At 32.4% G+C, this 21,516-nt stretch overlaps 4 protein-coding genes across 6 annotated transcripts; all 4 read right to left on the reverse strand.

Moving 5' to 3' along the window:
• Positions 1 to 17: 17 nt before the first annotated feature.
• LOC124925588 (mitochondrial protein C2orf69 homolog) lies at positions 18 to 1,573 on the reverse strand. Of its 2 annotated transcripts, XM_047465632.1 has the most exons (4): positions 1,372 to 1,511; positions 1,156 to 1,313; positions 779 to 1,069; positions 18 to 697 (listed from the first exon to the last, which is right to left on the reverse strand). In XM_047465632.1, exons 2-4 carry the CDS (start codon positions 1,282 to 1,284, stop codon positions 152 to 154), a joined length of 966 nt encoding a protein of 321 aa, XP_047321588.1. In that variant the 5' UTR covers positions 1,285 to 1,313; positions 1,372 to 1,511; the 3' UTR covers positions 18 to 151. The 2 variants fall into 2 exon arrangements, with proteins under 2 accessions (XP_047321588.1, XP_047321587.1); XM_047465631.1 differs by having other exon boundaries at positions 1,156 to 1,573.
• A 121-nt stretch (positions 1,574 to 1,694) lies between these two features.
• On the reverse strand, positions 1,695 to 6,262 carry LOC124925589 (COP9 signalosome complex subunit 7-like). 2 transcript variants are annotated; one of them, XM_047465633.1, is made up of 9 exons: positions 5,994 to 6,261; positions 5,807 to 5,882; positions 4,686 to 4,774; positions 4,393 to 4,482; positions 4,131 to 4,175; positions 3,982 to 4,052; positions 2,153 to 2,291; positions 1,954 to 2,045; positions 1,695 to 1,871 (listed from the first exon to the last, which is right to left on the reverse strand). In XM_047465633.1, exons 1-9 carry the CDS (start codon positions 6,150 to 6,152, stop codon positions 1,850 to 1,852), a joined length of 783 nt encoding a protein of 260 aa, XP_047321589.1. In that variant the 5' UTR covers positions 6,153 to 6,261; the 3' UTR covers positions 1,695 to 1,849. The 2 variants fall into 2 exon arrangements, with proteins under 2 accessions (XP_047321589.1, XP_047321590.1); XM_047465634.1 differs by having other exon boundaries at positions 1,714 to 1,871; positions 1,954 to 2,065; positions 5,994 to 6,262.
• Positions 6,263 to 7,353: 1,091 nt separating this feature from the next.
• Positions 7,354 to 10,533, reverse strand: LOC124927782 (serine/threonine-protein kinase D6PK-like). The gene is made up of 3 exons (XM_047468257.1): positions 10,085 to 10,533; positions 8,562 to 9,799; positions 7,354 to 8,457 (listed from the first exon to the last, which is right to left on the reverse strand). The coding sequence occupies exons 2-3, from the start codon at positions 9,758 to 9,760 to the stop codon at positions 7,512 to 7,514; spliced, it is 2,145 nt and encodes a 714-aa protein (XP_047324213.1). The 5' UTR covers positions 9,761 to 9,799; positions 10,085 to 10,533; the 3' UTR covers positions 7,354 to 7,511.
• A 2,690-nt stretch (positions 10,534 to 13,223) lies between these two features.
• Positions 13,224 to 16,560, reverse strand: LOC124927783 (ras-related protein RABD2a-like). The gene is made up of 8 exons (XM_047468258.1): positions 16,382 to 16,560; positions 14,652 to 14,724; positions 14,448 to 14,495; positions 14,322 to 14,369; positions 14,155 to 14,226; positions 13,905 to 14,060; positions 13,709 to 13,812; positions 13,224 to 13,630 (listed from the first exon to the last, which is right to left on the reverse strand). Exons 1-8 carry the CDS (start codon positions 16,393 to 16,395, stop codon positions 13,534 to 13,536), a joined length of 612 nt encoding a protein of 203 aa, XP_047324214.1. The 5' UTR covers positions 16,396 to 16,560; the 3' UTR covers positions 13,224 to 13,533.
• Positions 16,561 to 21,516: the final 4,956 nt, after the last annotated feature.

The raw sequence follows: 21,516 nt of genomic DNA on the forward strand, positions 1-21,516 counted from the left end.
AAGAGAGAGACTTGGAATGACCTCAAAGAATCAAATCACATTGCTTTTTTCTCAGGAGAAGGAAACCCCTTTTAGAGAGATTCTATTTTTGACAACAACTGCAAATACCCTTATTCTTTTCCTATACATAAAAAAAAAAAAGAGAACCTTTTCAAACACTAACATCCATATGCTCTATTACTTCAAAATGCATCTTCAAGCTAGGGAGCTTATCAGCAAAATACAGTCTCTCAATCACAGAAAGTTTCCCCCCAGTCTTCCGAGCTTCCAATTGCAGCAGCCTCACAAGTTCATCCTTTTCGGCTCGTATCCATTCTCTTCTCCCATCACACCACTGCCTCGGAGTTCCATGAATAACAAAACGGATTCCAGAACCTCCTACTCCTCTTCTTCCCATCTGAATAATCCGATTGGAAATCCTCTCTATCGTTTTCCTATCAGTTAGATAGGCCAGACTGCTATTTAAACCAACATCGACATAATGAATCTCACTTATGCTGTTTAAGAAGCACTCTCTTGAATTTGGTACTAGAATGCCTTCTTCTTCAACTTCATTGACTAGTGTCTGTTTGTCCATATTCCCAAGCTCGGTTACTAGCTGGTTCAGAACCGTACCCCCTTTGCTAAATCCAAGCAGAAATGTATGGGGGCATGATGATGTAGATGATGGTTCAACAAAATCATTAACTTTTACAGCCTGTTAGATTGTTTGTTTGTTATATATTAGAGAAAAGGTCTCTAAATGTTATAATTTTGAAGATGATATATATATATATACCTGGTGAAGAGAGGATGCGAGTAGTGAGGCGATGGACGTAGAAGCAGGGAATCCAATTGGATTGTATAGTTTAGGCTCTCCACGACTGTTTGAAGAAGGAATGAAATCCTTGTATACAGCAAATGGGCCATTATAATAGGACGATTCAATGACATATGCGTTAATAGAGGCGCCGAATTTAGAAACGAGTAATTCAGAAATAGTCTGAATATTAGAAAGCCTGTCAATTGTTGGATCTCCACTTCCTTCAACTCGATCACCATTAAAGAATATGACATTAGCAGAAGGTGTCTGTTTTATAATCATACAGTGTTAGGGTTTTTTGTTTGGAAATTAGGGTTTTCATGAATGAAGAAGAAAAGAGAAGACGTACGTACAATGAGGTTTGTGGTGGAAGAAGGCGAGAGGCAGAGAGAGATAGCAACTCTGTAGTATGCTGCTTTGGTGTTACTATTACATGGCTGTTGCTGCAAAGGGACCTTAAAGATTCCACTCCAACGATCCATCTTTCTTTCTATGTATGAAATAATAAAGTCTGCACAAAAAGTTGATTTGTATGAATGAATTTCCACAATTTTGAAAGAGAAACTTACAGAGCTCTCTCGATGAGGTTCACGATCAAATAGGATGATGATGATGATGATGAAGGTATCAACCATAAGATCCATAAAACTCGCCCATATATATATATCTTCTTCGTCCGTGCCGACCGATCAGAATAGGAAGCTAGAGTGTCAGATTAGAAGCCTAGTTTGATTCAACTTATAAGTTTAAATATTTTTAAGTTTAGGCCTATGTATGTTGTATTTCTACAAATTGGGTTCTTCAAATAACACATATATATGAGATATTTTGTGACAAAAAAAATCATAGAAAATGTCATATCAGCAGTACCAAATAGATCCAATTATTAATAAAAGAAATGTATAAAAATGAAAAATAACAAAATCCAACCAACAAAATATTTGGCTCCAAAACAAGACAAAACTTATCTAAACGGACAGACAGACAGACAGGACAGACAGCAGAGATGAGAGAGTCCTATACTTCACACTCTTCTTGCACACTTTCTCAATTCATGGGATGCCTCCTCCTGCAATTTCAATTTCATTTATCCCACAATTCAGTAATAATAATAATAAATCACACCTCTATCAAAATTCCATGTTACCTACCTCTTTGGTCGGATGCGATCTTCCTCGTAGTCCATCACTCCAGCAGCTCCAGAATAGATCTCTTCATGTCCAGCTCGAAAGTCTGTGTTTGCCTGCTCACAGGGTGTAACTTCTGTCACATAGTAAGTTACCGCCATCCTATTGAAAATATTTATCTATTCTATACATCACAGAAAAAGAGAAAGATTCACTCGCTGACCTTGATGAACAGTGATTGTTTTACTTCCTCAACCCTGTCTTCCACTTCTTTCTTATGTTTCATGTCCAATTCACCCATGCTATCTGCCCATTTTATCTTATCTTGAATGGATATAAGAAGGTTATCCGATGTACCCAACCTGTGCTTCAGATGGAAGATGCTCTACATTACCATGCCGACTCCAAAAATATAACGTATAAATAGGGAAAGTCAATCAAACTAACATACAAAATCTACCTGTTCATTGATTGTCTGTATCTAAACAATGCTACCCAACAAATCTAGACATGTCAAGTAGAAAGAGTTACCTAAGAGGCAGAGGTCTAGGTATGATTTTAACTAAGAAAGAACACCCTGGTTGTAGGTTTTTTATGGTGATCCTTACCTAGGAATAAACTCTCATCGCAAAAACAAAAAATATGGAGAACTTCTGCTTAACACAAAACAAGGTGACAAATAAAAACTAGATGGCAATGAAGATTAATGTAAGAGCAAGCTCAAGTACACGTGTGGAACTTTGTAGAGAAGAACATTTTTTTCATATACTAATACAAAGAGAGTATAATTTATAGGTTAATGAAAAAACAACCTAATTAAACGATATAGCAATTTCCTAGATAAACATAGATGAATCTTGTTTGGGAAGAGGAACAACCTCCGACCACTTTGGGCTAAATGACTCTTGAAAATGACAAAATATGCCTAGTTTGTATTTTCCAAACACTCCACCTCAATTCAGATGGGAAATTTCAGCCTAAAGCGAGGAGGCCTGGCATAACTTGATTCGACTTAAATTAGTGGCTTCGGAGACAATCACCAAATAGATGGTTGATGTAAAGATTCTGGATAGTGGTGTTGTGAAATGTGTGCCGAGTAGCGACCGCTGAATTGACAGTCGGTGCAAGAATTTTTTACAAAGTGGCACAGTGTATGCGGATATTGTGCAACACATTCGAATATTTAATAATTTGGCTCAAATCTGAAATGAGCTTTGGAATTTTGGGGTGGGCTAATTTGAGATGCCATACCACCAAGTGAGATGACCAAAAAGGTTCTCTGATGATTTGCTTTCTTCCAGAATCAATCTAAATATTTTCTGTTCTTTTTATTGTGAGAACTCGAAATTCAAAACTTGAAATCGAACAGAGTCCTAATAGAAATTCTAAGATATCCCTAAGCCCAAACACAAGATGCAACATCCACACCTTTCTGCGAGCATTTGGGGTGGGTTAGTTGGGTTGTATTTGTGTAGATGGACAACCGGAACCCTCCACTAATGGCTACTCTGGCCAAAAGGGGGAGGAAGCGAAAAATGAGTGATTTTGGTTAAGAACAAGAGTACTACTCAGATACCATGTAGAATTTTGTAGAGAAGAATATTTTTTCCATATATTTTGGATAAACTAATGCAAGGAGAATACAATTTATATGCAGTACAAAAAGAAGCTAATTAAATGATATAGAAACTTCCTACAATCAACCTCCAACCACTTGGAGTACATAGATTATGATATACTGTAACAATAGACAAAAAAAATGCTAAGCATTAGATGCTTCTATTAGTCTGGTTAACAAACCTCTCAGAGATGCTAAGTTCTTGTTACCAAAATGACATGCAGACAATATACTCAGCATATCTAGCACTGAGGCATTGTGCATTATTAATCTTCAGCCACATAAATTAAACATGCATTTCATATCTAAACTAACAACAATGAAATAAATCCAATATGATAATCATGTCTATTGGAATATTTTAGGTAGTGTCTAGTTTGACAATGATTCTAATAAAAACCAATTCTAAAATCAAAAGTGTGATAGAAACTTACCAGTTTCCTAATGTTTCTATCATAATTCCAAGTTGCGCTGGCCTTAGATCCCTTCCTGCTGCAAATTGAACCTATACATCACAAAAAGAAAACATGGTTAACTATGCATGAAATCATCATGCTTCTTAGCCTGCACATCTAGTAAGGACCTCAAAGCATCTTCGCAATTGATCCAGCTTTCCTTTAACTATCCCCTACAGAAGATAGGAAAGTAAAAGTCAGCAGAAGTTTAGCTTTCAGTTATATGATCCAGTCTACATAAGGTTTCTGACCACTACATAAAACTGCAGAAACAAGGAAATGAAACTCTTTCCACACAACTAGGGTTTATAAACAACAAATCCCTTTCATGCACCATACTCTCCAAGAATTTTGTATGAGCTACTACACCGATATTGATAGAAAACTTACAGCATACATGCACTCATTGATAAGAAAATCCTCTAGCTCGCGTACATTTGAGACATCTAACTCCTGCATCAGCACATCATAAGGCAAAACCTGGAAAGGACTCTAAATCAGACCCCAATGCATAAGCAAATTCAAAATGCGAAGATACTGTGTTGAAATAATTAAATTGAATATGAACCCAAAAGGTAACACATTCAAATACCTTGTTCCAAAAGACACCAAAGGTTCAAAACCCATTCCACATTGAATAGAACCAAGTGAAAAGACATTTGAAAGATTATGAAAAACATTACCTTAGTGGACTCCGCCAATGTGAGCACAGTAAGTTGCTTAAGCTTGAGGATTTGGTCAGGCCCCAATGCTGGAAGATGACGAGCATTATCTGGAAATCATGATGATCCAGACTACATATTAGGCAGACAGCTATTTTGGCAAGATTTGCATGAAGAGTCCAGAATCTCTTCCATTAAATATCTTTTTGTTTTCAGTTTCAAAAACCGAGTCACCAAAAATAAAAATAAAAACTTGAATCCACAGAAGGCTTTACAACAAATGACACTAACTGTAAAATGTTTGTGTAATACCATAAATGAACTTCAGAATTATATTCAATAAAAATAGGGTTTTACGTCATAGCATTTGTATGTTATCATATTACAGTTGTTAAAAATATTCACAGCACATGTAAAAAATCCGTTTCTGCTATAATTCTCCATTCCGTTGCACCTCAAATCAGAATCTTGACTAGGTTTCCACTCTAGTACATGAGAGGGACATGATCCCCATTACTTCCTAGTCGAACACAATGTAAAGCGCCAGGACCGAAGGGAATATCACTTTCCTTTCATGTAACAGAAGCATTTTTCTCAACATTGGAACAACAAGCATACCTATTAATCACCATATTTTATGAATGGCACTAGCCAATTTAGAGCATGTATTACATTTAGACATTTAGTATACTGCATACTAGTCTTCCTTCTTAAATATGAGACTTTCATTTCAAAGACTCTGTTGCTAACAAGCACTTCTTCTGGAAAAAAAAGGAAGAAATCCACTTTATGAATGGTTCAAAACAATCTTCTTTTCCTGATATACTCAACTGGAATGGATTTATGATATTTATCCAATTGTTGTAGCTTAACAAAATACCGGTAAAAGAAAATTTAGTTCAAAAATATTGTAGTTACCTAAAAATTCTGGAATCAATGACAAAATTATAAAAGTTATAACCACAATAACAAGAGAAATAACTAATTTAATTTATATTTTCTAGTTCTTGTAGTTGCTTAATGAATGATCATGATTCTTCATATAGATGAAAGCATTATACATTGATTAATGATGAACATTATACTAGTAGTATTTACTGTATTTTCCAATTGTTTTCTACAATCAAAATTTGTTTGCTTACCTTTGTAGTCACTCCAAGTTCCATGAGCAAAGAGACGAAGCAGGTCAAGATATACAGAGTTTTCAGTTCCTTGAAGCTGCATTTAAGTTGAATAAATTAATTAATCAGTTTACCTATGAAATTCTTGAATAAGTAATTAATCGTGATTCATGTACAATCATATGCATGTGGATGAGGAAATGAAAACCTGAATAACATTTGGAACAGAGAGAATCTCAGAGAAAGCAAATAGGGATGGATGAGAAGTGGATTCAACGACGACGTCTACAAGAGACGATCCTTCAAGGAGAGAAGCTTGTTTGACGAAGCAGGCGATGTACTCTGCTTGATTCTGTTCGAGGTCCATTGTTGAGAATCAAAACACTGGATTATTTGAAATTAACCCTAGAATTTATTACAGAGACAGAATTAATGGTTTCCAAAACGAAAGCAAGCGCTAACACTTCAAAGTATCAGTCGGTGAACCGGGAAGGGAAGGAGAATTTCTACAGTTTTCATCTTTTGGTTTTTAGGGGGCAAATAAATTAATATGTCCTTCAAGTTATACAGTTCGTTTAAATTAGCATACTAACTTATACGAAAGATTTTTATATTCCATTTGATAAATAATTGCACCACTATCAAAATTTTATTCTCTTTTTTTTGTCTGTCATAATTAAGCATCATTTTCAACTTGAACCAAAACAATTTATAAATTATTTAAAATATATATATTTAAGTATTCCATTTGAATATTAATTTAGTTTAGATAATATTTTAAATATATTTTAATTTTATATAAGTTAACAAATTTAATAATATTTGTTTGTTTGCCAACAAAACATTCTTCATTATCGATTTATTTTATGAACAAATAAATTAATATATTTTGTATAAGAATGAGATTAGATGTTGTCTTGACCATTCATCATCATCAAATAACTCAGAAATTTCTAATTAATCAAAATGAATAAAAAAAATTGTACAAAATTGGAAAGTTTTATTAAATGATTCAACTTGACAAAAATAACCTTGATCGATTATTAACAAACTCACAAGGTTTGGTTGGTGGTTTCCAATAACTTTAGAAACTGTTGTTTCTGTGTTTGTTTAGTTTCATTGTATGATTGTTCATCTTTTCTATGTATGTGAATTAATTGATTGTTGATGCAATGAAGTGGGTCTATTTGTTATTTTCCTAAGTGTACTAATTCTTCAGGGACCTAATTAAAAAATGAGATAATAACATCGTATCAATTCAACAGCTTTTAAAAGATTGCTAATTAATTAGTGGGTGTTAATTGTTTAATAAATAAAATAGTTCTGATGATGACAAAAATGCAAGATTTTGTCGTGAGAAACCTGCTTTATTTATTTATTGTATAAACTCAATCCTGATCTTGATCCTGATTGATTGATTCAATAAAGTTGGTGGCCTATTTGTCGTCCTCAAAAGAACAATTAAAGTAGGGGGACCAAGTTCCCCTTTTGACCGGGGTCAAGTAGACTTTTATCATATATATTACAAGATCTGTCCTGTTTTCTCTTCTTTCTTTTTTTCAAAAATATCACCCCAAAATGTCAAGGATGTTTTGATTAAAAGCTAAAAAAAAAACATTTTCATCTTACCTACTACAATAGAAAATGTCAAGGTGAAACATGAAATGAAAGAAGAAGATGAATACATATATATTAATAACACAATCACCCACCCTATGGTAAAAATTTAAAAGAACTCGAAATCCAGATATTTACCTCCAGGTTTCATTTCACTTCCTGTATTAGTAGCACTAGTTACCGCACTAGTAGCAGCAGGAGCAGTATTACTGTTACTAGTCACCCTTTTACTTCCGCCAACAAAGGCATCATCGAGCGGTCCAAACTGTCTCACCGGCGATTCATATTCAACCGGCCTTGGTATCTCCGGAGGTGTACTACATCTGATAAGCGCCCAATTCACACCTTCGAAAAAAGGGTGCTGCTTTATTTCAGTAGCTCCCCTTTTCACACCGAGTCTGTTTTGCGGCTCCTTTACCAGTAACCCTCTTATCAGGTCTCGGCTGGCGTAACTCGTGGCTGGAGACTCGGGGAATTTAAGTTGTTGTCCCACGACGTTAAACAGTGTGGCCCTATTCCCTGACCCTTTAAACGGTGTTTTTCCGAAAAGGAGTTCGTGCAGGAAAATACCAAACGTCCACCAATCAACCGCGCTTCCGTGTCCTTCTCCTTTTATTATTTCGGGTGCTAGATACTCGTGGGTCCCCACGAAAGACATTGATCGGGCTGCGGTTGGTTCTGCCACTAGTTCCGGGAGTGTGTTTCCGTACATCATTCCTGCCTCCATCTTTGTCTTTCGAGTTTTGTTCTTGTTTTTCAGAGAAAAGACTTTTGGAATGAAGCATGATGGCTGAATACAGGCTGATGTTGGCTCCATGCATACTACCGGCTGGACACAGAATGCACCACCACTTAAGCCTCGTTTGGATGGATCCCCGATATGTGAGGTTCTAACTAGGGTCGGGGAAACTGCACACCTTAGTGAAAGGTCAAAGTCCGATAGCATTATATGCCCATCGTCTCTTACAAGGACATTTTCCGGTTTTAGGTCCCTGTATATCACTCCTAACATGTGAAGGTATTCAAGCGCTAGAAGAACCTCAGCAGCATAAAACCTAATTGCATAAACACCCCAAACAATTTCAAATAATCAACTTAATTCAGCTAAAAATATCAAATGAAAGGCAATTATAAAGACCGAACATGAACATGGACATACCGAGCTGCATATTCGGAGAAGTGTTTCCCAGGCTGCCGTTGCCTGAGGGTATGGAGATCCCCACCTGGACAATACTCCATAACTAAACAGGAAAACCTGTCAGTCTCAAAGTGAGTATACAAAGTGGGTAAAAAAGGATGGTCAAGTAACTGCAATATCTCTCTTTCGGTTTGAGCTCTGGTGAGCTTCTTCCTACTAGCAAGGGAAGATTTATCCATAACTTTCATCGCAAAAAAACAGCGAGTACCACTCAATTCCGAAAGGTAGACTTTACCAATATCGCCACAACCAAGTGGCTTGAGAAGTTTAAAATGATGCATCCCTAAAATTCCATCCCGACATCGGATGGCCATTATAGCCTTCCATCTAGGATCGTTTCCTTTATGTGGCTTATTAGCACCTCCAGTTATGCTACTCCAGTTACTATCATCACTAAGGCCACTGCTATCACTAGCACGACTCAGACTGGTTTTCCCACTCTCAAGTGAATCTCCAATGCCACTCCCTCCTCCTCCTCTTCCTCTTTTCATACACTCGAAGTTTCTATCTAAACTGAGCATACCATCACTCGTAACCCCATCGCTCCTGTATGTACTGGCGCAGCTATTGGCGATGCTCATAGCCCTAACTCCAATACTATCAATGCTGCTATGAGGACTCGGAGGTAGAGAAGCATCCCAAATACATTCCTTGTCTTCAGAATCCGGATGACTGTTATCAATATTTCGTCCATCTTCTTCCTCTTCTTCTTCAATGCTCTCTGTACCAGGTCCAGGAGGAACTCGCAGTGAAAGATCTTCTAGGAAAGGACCTTTCAGAGGGAGACCCTTTATCAAGCATTTTGCATCTGATTTGTTCTGTTGACTAATTGGAACATAAACTGGACTCATGAGAACTGTATCAACCGGTTCTAAAGGATGGCTGGCGCCAGAGAATGAACTAGGAAAATCCTCCTCCTCTTTACTCTTCTTGTATACTAAAATATCAGACATGAGATCGTCTTCATCATCATCATCATCCTCCTCCAGCGAGTTTTTTCCTTTCCACATTCGAACCGGCGCATGGAAATCCATGAGTTCATAGTTTTTTGAATCGGATTCAATCCTACCAAGTTTAACAGAGTTTATACGTGCAATTGAGCCTTGGCGTACCAAAGGTAACTGCCTTGGAAGTGTCTTTCCCTCACGAAGCTTTTCCATCTCTCTACTCGTTGATGATCATCAGAAGGAATAATCAATCTGCCAAATGTACCAGAGCTTAATTAGTTGGTGAATCTTTTCTGTCCTATTGCATTAATTGCAGAAACAGCCAAAACTAGACAAATTAGTTCTTAATACTTGGAATTAATTAACAATTCCAAAATTATCATTCTCTAGTGTATGATTGAAGATTAACAAATACAAATGCAGCAGCTCTGGATATTTGCATAATGTACACTGCATATATACAGTATATATGAAATGAATCGATATGAACATCAAGAGACGGTTATGGAGAATGTGGAAAAGAATCAGAAGTATTACCTGTTCAGAATCCGGATCTAGGGATTCCTGAAGAGCGGAAACCTGAGATTGAGCTTTTTACGAGAGAACAGATATCTCTCTCTCTCTCTTTCTCTCTATCAGTTATATCAGTGAGTAGCTCGAGCAAAGAAGAAGATAATTGAGTAGCTCGAGCAAATAGGTGAACCGTTCAGACAGAGGTCAGTTCTTGTTGATAAATTTCAATTTCTCTCTCTCTCTAGTCTGCAAAAGTCTGAAGGTAAAGCTTTAGTTTGCTGATTGCCGCTACTATTACCAGCTCTGCTTGCTTTTGCTTTTTCTCTCTCCTATCTCTTTCACTGTTTTGATGCGCACAGCGCTTTTAGTCAGAGTCTCCATTCCATCCTCCATTGCCATAACAGAGACAATGTGAGAGCTTGTGAAAGAGACGGAGGAGACAAATACAGAGAGACTGGATATCTGTGTGTGTGAGAGAGAGTAACGGTATAGTGTGTGTGAGAGAGAATTAAAGCAAAAAAGAATGAGGAGGGAGGAGAGAGACGTAACTATCCCCCACTGTTAATCATGTGTGGGGCCCACAAACATTTTTGGGCTGGCCCAATAAGTGGGCCTAACTCTGCCTGCCGTTACTTTACACTACATTTCCTTTCACTGTTTACAGGCTCCGACTCCGACCGTTCAAATAACACGGTTCGGTTCGGATCTCCTTACTAACCCGGGCTGTTAATCATATTTTATTTGTTTTTCTGTAATTTAATCAATAGACTCATTATTAAATATATCTTTATTTTATTTTATTTTTAAAAAAATAAAAAAATTATTATAATCATAATTTTTTCACTTAAAAATGCAGCATATAACAAATTATTCAAGAAATGAATTTACACTTATTCAAATAAAACATTGAAATAGATAACATGTGCAGAATATAAACTTTATAGCTGGATGCAATATTTGAAATATAAATTTACAGACATTTCTTTTGACCAAAAAAAAAAGTACTACTATTCCAAAGAAGAAATTCTAACATCTTTTGAAATTAATTTTCTTGTTTCAGAATAATAAGGTTAACCTTTTTCTTTTCTTTTTATGTAAAAAAAAAATAAGTTTACAATTTTGGAACTATAAATTAATATCTTGAAACAAATTGCAATTTGTTATAACTCATAAAGATCTTGAACCATATAACCAAGTGCAAAGGAACATGAAGCAAAATTTTGTGAACTATTTGAGAAGATTTTTTTTTAAGGATTCTAAAGTTTAACTTTAAGAATTAATGGAATAAATCTAGAATAATGAATAGAGACTGGATCTTTTTGAAAATAAATAGGATAAGGTTTTCTTTGTCTATTTTAATTGAGATTATAACTTTTGTTTCTAAAAATCGATATCTCACACCTCCATTAATTTACTACACTTTTAACCTTATAATATGTCCATAAGGAATTTCCTAAAATTAATAAATAAATAAGTTACTACAATAATTTGAATTAACCTAGTTTAAAATAAGTTAAAGAAAAATTGAAATGAGTTTATTTTTATTTTTAATATAGGCACTATAAAATAGAGAAATGGAAATGAATGGTAGACTGCCCTACCCTACCCATTTTGTCCATTGTCTACACTCACCTACCTAACTTGTCATGTGGGATCACAAATCCCATGAAAGAAAGCAAACTTAGTGATGAAAATGATTAGCCAAATATTATTATATTAATTAATTAATTAGTCTCCTCTTCATAACATGTTTATTAAGGTAAAACAAAGAAATTCCAAAAGAAGAAAAGAAAATAGGTAACTCTTGTTGTCTTATGGAGGGGTCCATGCCCATGCCAATGCCACTCTCTAATGGCTTTTTGAAAAGGAAGATAAATAGTGTTATTGGAATTAGCAAAAGGGTGGGATTGTGGACAAATCAATCTCATGATTCTTCCCTCACTTGCCTATCTCCACTTTAAATGGGATTTCCCACATTTCTTTACTTTAGTTTTTGGGCAATTAGTCTTCAATGTGGTGGTGGAGCCAATCTTTACTTTTTTAAACTTCCTTTCTTTTCTTTTTTTTGAAACTTGGGCTTAGTTTTTTTCAACCTTAACCAATGCATGTCATTTTGTAGTGTTTTTTTACCTACTTAGATGCTATAGTAAAAACTACAACACTATTATAATATTGTTTTGTCAAAATGTTTAGGTCTTTCACAATTTGGGAACTTTTGAAAAACAAGCCAGTTTAGTGGTGAAATATTTACAATTGAGTAGAAATTTAGAAAATGTTAGTAATGCTAATAGAAAATTAATATATATATTTAGCACTCAACTCGAGAATATATTCTCAAATATTTTTTTGATAATCCACAAGAAAAAACAAAATTAAGAAAGGAGTAAAAGACATCTAGATGAGTCAACAATAGATTTTGGAACATTTGTTTTTATTCCGATAAACAAACCGACCTTTGAAATTATCCTCAATGTCATTTTCATTTTTTGAAATTGGTTCAAAGATTTCATGTGTTTTCAAACTTGATTTTTCTTTGTTAAATTCATTAATTAGATTGAAAAAATGAATCCATAATAATTTTGATTTTTTTTTTCGTTTCTTTCAGATTATCAAATTATGAAATGATAGTTGTGTAATATTTGATCTCAGACTTTATCCAAATTAAAAAAAAAATAAATGTATTCCTATATAATTGTCATTCTAATCATCAATCAAATCACTAACTAAAATGCTAAAAAAAACTTTTACTTTATTTTTCTTAAATTTAAATTTTAAATAAAAAAGTTGAACAAAATTCCAAGTATCAAAATCAAACTAGCTCTTGGTATTTTTATGACTTGGAACTGATTGTGGATCAATAAAAAAAAATATCCTTCTTTCAAAAATGTTTTACCCAACAGGGTGAAACCATCAAGAACTGACAATAAAGAAGACAATTAATGTCATATCTGAAAATCTTTTCCCTTTCAGAATGAAGGAGACTGGTTCAATCAATGAATATATGTGTCCTTGTAAATGAAACTATAAAAAAAGCACCTTCAAGATGGATAAGAGAATGATATAATTCTATTTCATGATTCTTAACCAAAGTATGAACAAAAGCTTGATAAATGGAGGTTGTTTTTCAAAGATTGATCAGAAATCTAAACTACTAACAGAAATCTACTGAAATGAGTTCATAAAAAAACAAAGGTTGTTGGTTTGCTCCATGTATACCAAATCCACACAATATGACATTTAATTTGACCCAACAAGTTGTGCTATTAATGTCTTGTAACACTAATAAAAAGGTTAAACTTTGGTCATCACCCAGTAGTAATTAACATTACCCATATACACATTGTTCAGAAGCTATGGATGAAAAATAAAAATAACAATAAGAATACGAATGCAAAGGTACTACTAAAGACTCTGGAGTTTCAGAGAAAGACCAACAGAGCTTAGCGAGTAGAACAAGAGGCCGATAATACTCACTAGGAGCAGCAGCCACCGCCACTCTGAGAAACGGGCTGTCCTCGAATATTCACTGTCGGAGGCTTTGCACCATCTGCAGACGGTTGGCTTGCCATCCTAGAAAACAAAATTTACATTTTCATTTAACCAAACAACAAAATTGACAATCTGGTCTGGTCGGATCATTATAATTACCTATCTTTAATTGAAGAAGTCATTGCCATGAAGGCCTGCTCCACATTACTTGAATCTTTTGCACTAGTCTCCATGAAGGGTATGCCCATTTCATCAGCAAGTGCCTGCAAATGCATAAATAATATGAAGTTTTTCTGGACACTAACAAAAGCCTCCCCACCCATCCCTCACTGCCCGCCCTTTCTTTCTTTCTTACCTTGCCTGTATCATAAGAGACTACCCTTTTGTCTGCAAGATCAGACTTGTTTCCTACAAGTAGTTTGTTCACGTTGTCACTTGCATATCGATCAATCTCATTCAGCCATTGCTTTATATTATTGAAACTCTCTTGGTCCGTCACATCATAAACCACCTATTAATTATTAAACAGGGGATCCCAAATAATTTAGTAACAAACATGTGCAAATTAAAAATAGAATGAGAAAATTTGCAAGCCTTTAACTCACAATAATTCCATGGGCTCCACGGTAGTAGCTGCTTGTGATTGTCCTAAACCGTTCCTGCCCTGCAGTATCCCACTGTTCATGGAAGAAAATGGATACATAAGAACTTCTGTCATGTAATCTAAAAAAATCAATCCATAGATTGCAAATTTAAAGGATACAGAACTTACTATCTGAAGCTTGATAGTCTTTCCTTCTTGCTCCACTGTTCGAATTTTCTACAAAAGAAAAGAAAAGTGAAGATGATAATGCAACTGTAAAAATGCACAATAAAATCCAAGACAAAAATTACTTACAAAGTCGACTCCAATAGTGCTTATGTAACTCTCCAGGTATGAATCATCCTAGTCAAGCAAACAAGTATGGTATAAATTATGAAACACACAAGTGGAATTTATAGAAGAATAAACTTAGGGGTTATGAGATGGTCATATCATAAATCTAAACACAGACAAGCTTTTAATGTTCAGTTCATGAAGATGATAGAAATCCATGCTTACTGCAAATCTTAGAAGAAGGCATGATTTTCCAACACCGGAATCTCCAATAAGCAAAAGCTTGAACAGATAATCACTGCAGATAACAAGAAAAGGAAGGTTAGTTTTGTTTGGAGCTAATTTTATTTATAGCACGAAGGTGTATTACTGTTAACAATTTGGAGTCTCCATCAATCATTACAACTTTTCACAACTTGTTATTATACAAGAACATATAAAAATAAAGGGCAAACCAACACTTTGGATCTCAACATTATGGATAGGGGTGAACAATAACTTCAGAAAACATTGGAGATGGATAGAAGTCTCAGAATAGAAGAGCACGGAAGGTAGAGAACTGAAATCAGGTAAAAATTAAGCTGAAATCTAATGGTAAGGAAGGTATTTATTTGGACATCACGACAGATCTTGTAAGTTAGATTTTGTAGTTTTTTCATGATTGAAGGAATAAATTGAAAGGGTTTGATAATTTGTGTTTGTATATGAGTTTTGTCGTTGTGCGTAAACGACGGTCAATTAACATATAAGCAGACGGACAATTCTGTTTTTCAGAGAGCTTTCTTGAAGCAGTTGTTTTGTATTTAATCCATCAAAGAGCCAAAAGTGTGCAATCAGCCATGGATTCCTATTTCTTCGCAGTTCACAACCATAATAAGGTATATAATCCCTATCTACATGCTTTAGTTATAACAAGGTGTATAATCCTGTTTCCAAAGGACATCACCAGTGGTTCAAAAGCATTTGTATGAGAACCAAATAGAAAATAACATACTACTATCTTACATAATCACAGCCAAATTTTTATGAACCTTCTCCCTGAAATTATCTTTCATAATTACTATAAGGAATTTGATAATAACAGAGATTAAAACATCTTCTTAATTGTTCTAAACATAGTTCCAATTGATAAATGTTTATAAACCATGGTAGAAGGAGCAAAGAAAACTAAATTTCATGGAAGAAACTTCCACTTAAACCAAATATGGAATATAGACTCCAAGAGAGAGCACTCAAGCACATGCATTAAGTTTTCGTATATTTTTCTAGTGATACCCAACTCCCATAAACTTGAAAATCACATTCAAGGGAAATCAGTTATCATGGCTCAAGTGCAGCACAAGCCACATAAAAATAGGTCTAAAGTTATGGATCAGACATGTTTAGAACAAAGACTTAACTAAAACATAAACCAACAAACCACGGAATTAACTATTAACACCTAATTTTATGCAGTTACATCACAACATTTTTTTCGAACATAAGTTGTTTAATATGTATCTAATACGCTCAAGACCAATAGTAGCATGTAACAGGTTTGGACTATCACAAATACAATTCAGCAAGGGAAATTGGGGGTAAACAAGTAGCATATGGAGGATAATTGATCAATTGAATCACGAACACACTTGCCAATACATAATTGAATTGATTCTATTTACATCAATGATTAGGACGGTATGAATTCTAATTAGCTAGCCTTTCTTTCTAACATGTCTATAAACTATTCATATGTATATATGATGCGGATCTATAATCATGTTAAACCTAGAAGTATAAAATTACCAGAAATCACACCAATTTCAGCATCAAACAACGATTGAAAATGAGAAGATTGATACAGTATATTCATAAAGGAAAAAAAGGTCTTAGAGTAACGTTCAGCCATGTTTAACCTAAAATCTATAAAACTGAAAGAGTGAAAGAAGCAAAAGTGAGAAGTCGACAAAACTTACTACTCCGGATTCATGATGGCAAGACTGTCTCGGCCTTCCGATTGTCGATGTCCTGGATCCGATCCGATCCGATAGAGCTCCGCGGGAGAATCAGGAGAGAGAAAGAGAGATTGATAGAGAGAGAAAGGAACGCCGATTTGAAAAACGAAAAGTTGTATTGTACGGCTGGCTGTGTTTGTGCAAGCTGTTCAGCCCAGGACTTCTACGTTTAAGCCACGTGACTTACGAATGCCAGTGATGGAGCCAAGCCGTCAAGATTAAAATCAACGGCCTTGATTCATTTCAATTGGAATAAATAGTTTTTTATTTATCATTAATTACATACCTTCAATATAATTATTATTATATTATATTATTAAGATAAGAAAAGTAGTACACGAAATGAATAATTTTTTTTACTAAATTTCTCAATATAATATTCAATAATAGAATTTCTTGAAACTTAAATAAAACTATTAATAGATTCACAAAAGTAAAGTTATATTCAAAATTTAAAGAGATTATAATACTCCGCACTATTAATAGACCACTTTATTTTATTATTATTTTAAAAAGTTAGCATTTATACTGATATAACATTTACTTTAATTAAATATTTTTGGGTATTTAAACTTTTGGATGCAATTTGTAATATTGAAGATTTTAAAGGACTTGTTTTTATGTCCATTTGAAAATATCTTATTACACAATATCTTTTTGAGTTTAACATTTTATTAAATATTTAATAAAATAATTATTTTTAAAAATATTAATATTATCTAATATTTCTAATAAAATAATTATTTTTAAAAATATTAATATTATCTAATATTTCTAATAAAATATTTGAATAAATATATCTTTAATAAAACTAGTATGTTGCAAAAAAAATAATCAAATAAATTGTAAAATATCTATAATTTATAATATAATTTTAATATAAATCTCTTATAAATTAATAATCAATATCATATGTATTAAAAAATTCATTTAATAAATATTTAATTAAATTAATAAATAATATATGGTAAAAATTGATAGTAATAAAAAAAATATAATTATAATAATTATAATATATATATATATATATATATATATATATATATATATATTATAAAACTATATTGTTCTTATGTGCAAGGTGTAATGTAAAAATTTTAGTACATAGACAAATATTCAAATATTGTACCTCATTTTTTATGCATTTGTGATATTTATTTTCAAATCTTCTAATTAATTCTTTAAAATTAACCTACCAATGTTAAAAAATTATAATAAAAAAAATTACATATTTAGAAGAATAATAAAATAGAAAAAAAAATGATACTTATATATATTAGAGCTATATTTTTTTTTTATTAAATAAGGTAAACATTGGATAGAATAATATAGCAAATATAGCATAACAAAAATACTTTCATATATTTTTTTTTTTTTTGTTGAGATAATCAAGAGAATAGATGACTATTGCACTCCTATGACTACTACATCTTAAAATTTTAATTGGCTAATTATAAATAGTCCCAATGATCAAATCGTGGCTAGTTAAAATAGTCCCAACCGTCTCTACATCGGAGTTTTGCGCTCGCAAATCTGAAAGGGGCTGTTTGTGCCCCCGCCGAAGATTTCAACAGCGCATCGATCTCGGGCGGTTTATAGGGAAACTCCTGCTTTTGTTGCTCTAAAGGTAAGTGGATCAGAGTCAATTCTATCTTTTCGTGTGAATGATTGTGTTTAACACCCTAATTCTTCTGTGAAAGGGGATTCATATTACTGTTGAGCTGACTAAACTCATCGGTTAGCGAGTGCAGGTCAAGCGAGGAAAGAATCAAGAGAAGAGCTATTACCAACCAGACGAAAGAAATAAGAACCGATCATCCAGGCACAGAAACTCAACCAACTGTAAATTGTTGCAATTTTAATGCATGATGGGATAAAGGAATAATCAATCTTCCCCACCTCGACTCACACTCAACCGGTGGTTAAGCTTCCCGAAACAGCGAGAGAAGCCAGAAAAGCTACACTCAGGGAGCCCTCCTCAACCTCAAGTCATTTCATTTTAACATTTTATAATAACCACTCTCAAAATTAATACTACTTATATTCGAATTATAATATAAAATATCAAATGTGAATACTACATTAATCGAAATATTTATCAATATAAAAACACACATCAATTAAAATATAATATTTATGAATGTGAAATAATATATTATTTATTTTAAACAACACAGTTTAAATCTTAAAAAACTTACATTATCTGTATGTTAGGGATGTGGTGGGCTCAAGCCTACCCCGAAATAAAATGAATAAATTTTTTATGCTAAAAATGTGACATAACCTTGTAATTTTATATATTTTTAATTTAATTTATTATTTATTTTTATAATTCTCAACAAAATATGTAAAAACATAAGTTAATCTACAAATTGTATTCATAAATTTTCCAGAAATAATTCAAGTCTATCTCAAAATATTTGTCAATCCCATTTAACTTCAAATATTAAATTCGTCCATATCTAGTGTTATCAAAATATATTCAGGTTTTATATAACAAATAAATTTTAACTTAGTTGGTAAGAAAATTATGTTACTAATCTAGAAAATTATGTTACTAATCTAAAGCCTAAAGGTTATTTGTGTGAGGCTTTCATAGTGCTTTTTAATTTGAAAGAATTTTTTTGTTTAATAAGTGATCCACCTCAAATTGTATGGACTAGTCTCGAAAATTAACGACCAACCTGAGAATTGGAGCCATATACAAATAAAACAATTATACTAATTATTAACCTTTTAATAAAAATAAAAATAAAAATAAAATTATATAAAAAAAATTCCTAATATATATTGAAAATATTCTTATAATTATAAGAAAATATTAAATTAATCATAATATATATAATTAATTAATAATTAAAATCGGGTCCTTAAAAATGGGCCTATGCAAAAGGATATGCTACATTACCTTGGGCTGGCTTTGGCTTGGATGTTATACCTTACTTACAAAATATATATTTATTAGTATTTTTTTTATTCAAAACTAGCTAATATATGTATAAATTTTATTTGTCTAATTTAATATTGCTTTCACGTTTTCAATTTTGTATAATCAAATTACAACTCTAGGCACATGATTTTTTTTTAAAAGAATAAGCAATTGATAATTTTTTGTTTTTATTTTAAATTGAGTGAATACTCTATGTACAACTAGTGATGGCATCAGGTACCTCGTGATTCCCAAACTTGATTTTTATTTTATTACTCATCTCCGATCTAAACCCGACAGTTATATGTATTTGTATCTCTATCCCCGATTCGTCGGGTACCCGATCCCCGACGGGTACCCATTACTCGATTAAATTATGATTTTTATTTTTATTTTTAAATATATTAAATATTAAAAACACAAATAAAATTTTTACTTGCATAACAACTTTGTTATTTACATAATGAAGTTCAACAAAAAAAAAAAAAAAACTAGAAAAAAAGTTCAATAAAATCAGAAAAAATGTTGAAAAAATATGAAAAAATGTTAATCTTAAAAATAAAAAATGAATAAAGAGAAAAAATATTTTGTTATTAAAGAGATGAAAGATTAAGAATAAAAAAGATATAAATTAAAATGATGACAGGAGAGCGGGACGATAAAGTGTTAGTATAAATAATTAAATAATATATTGAATATAAATTTATAATGATTAAAAAAAATCATTTTAAACTTTAACAAAATATATATATATATATATATAATATTAATATTTTGGTATCGAGTATCAAGTTTGAGTTTTGCATATTCTCCATTTCTGATCTCAAATTCGATCGAATAATCGTTTTCACTCTCTGTCCTTGACTTCAAACTCGAACCCATTTTAAAATACTCAAACCCGATAATTGGGTGCCTACGAATATCGAGTATACTGTACTCATTGTCATCCCTAGGTATAGCTTTGGAGACAAGATATCCCATAGATGATCCTCTCCCACATTGAATAAGATCAAAGACTTATTTCATTTTCTTGATAAAGACAAATAATAATAAGCTCATCAATCTTATTAGTTGATATGAAATTGGGATAAGATAACAATCTACAAGTTCAAGAACCCATTTGTGAGTTCCTTTGAACACCACATCTAGCGAGTCGTTGGACTAAGTCAAACCCATCCCCTAGGATAGACCAAGTCACCAAACTTTAAGCCTAATTCAACTCTTAGCATACCAATCTATTCTTTTTATAATCTTTTTTTTTCTATGAAATTTTAACAATTTTTTAAAAAAAAATTACTAATTTATATGTATTTACGTGTCTATAAATAGTGTATGTTAATTTGTCCTTAAAAACTTTATAAAAAAATGAAAGGATGAAGATTTGACTTTTGATTTGAAAATCCTTTTGACTTTGATTCATAAATGTGGTGTTTAGGATAATTTTATTTATTTTTAATGTAAAAGACATTTTTTAATAATATATTTTGTGGTAAAAAACCATTTAAGATTGAAATACAGTCCCTTGCAAGTAAATACATATCTATATAGTTGCTGGGCTGACAACCATTAATTATTATTTTTTATTACATATCAAGTCTATGTATCTAAACTTTTTAAAAATAATAATTGTCAAAGTGATTAGTATAATAAATATTTTAAATCATTACAACTATATATTTATTAGTGATAGTAAATAATTGAAACCTTACTATTAAGTTATAATATATTATGATATTAGTATCTAGCTATATCTTTTTTCCTTTTTTTATATTTATTAATTAGTCCATATTCAATAAATAATTATTAAGCTATAATTGAGATTATTTAAAAACTAATATTATGGCACAATTATCATCCTAATCCTAATCACAATCATAATCACACCAAAGTAAAAAATGAGTGATTTTGTTTTTGTTTGGTATAAAAAACAATTGATTAAAATAGATGAAACTTTTAATGTAAAAATAAAAGAAAAAAGTAATAAATTAAAAATCATTTTTTGATCAAAATTTTCTAACAGACATAATTAGTTTTGATTTTTGACCAAATGATATATTTTTTTAGCAAATTTTTATTTATTTTTTACTTTTTAAATGACATAATTAGTATCTAGCTAAATATATTTATTAGTTAGTCCACAATACTAACTACCTAATCCCCCACAACT

Source organism: Impatiens glandulifera, chromosome 2 (assembly GCF_907164915.1).
Source record: "Impatiens glandulifera chromosome 2, dImpGla2.1, whole genome shotgun sequence".
NCBI classification, from domain to species: Eukaryota; Viridiplantae; Streptophyta; class Magnoliopsida; order Ericales; family Balsaminaceae; genus Impatiens; species Impatiens glandulifera.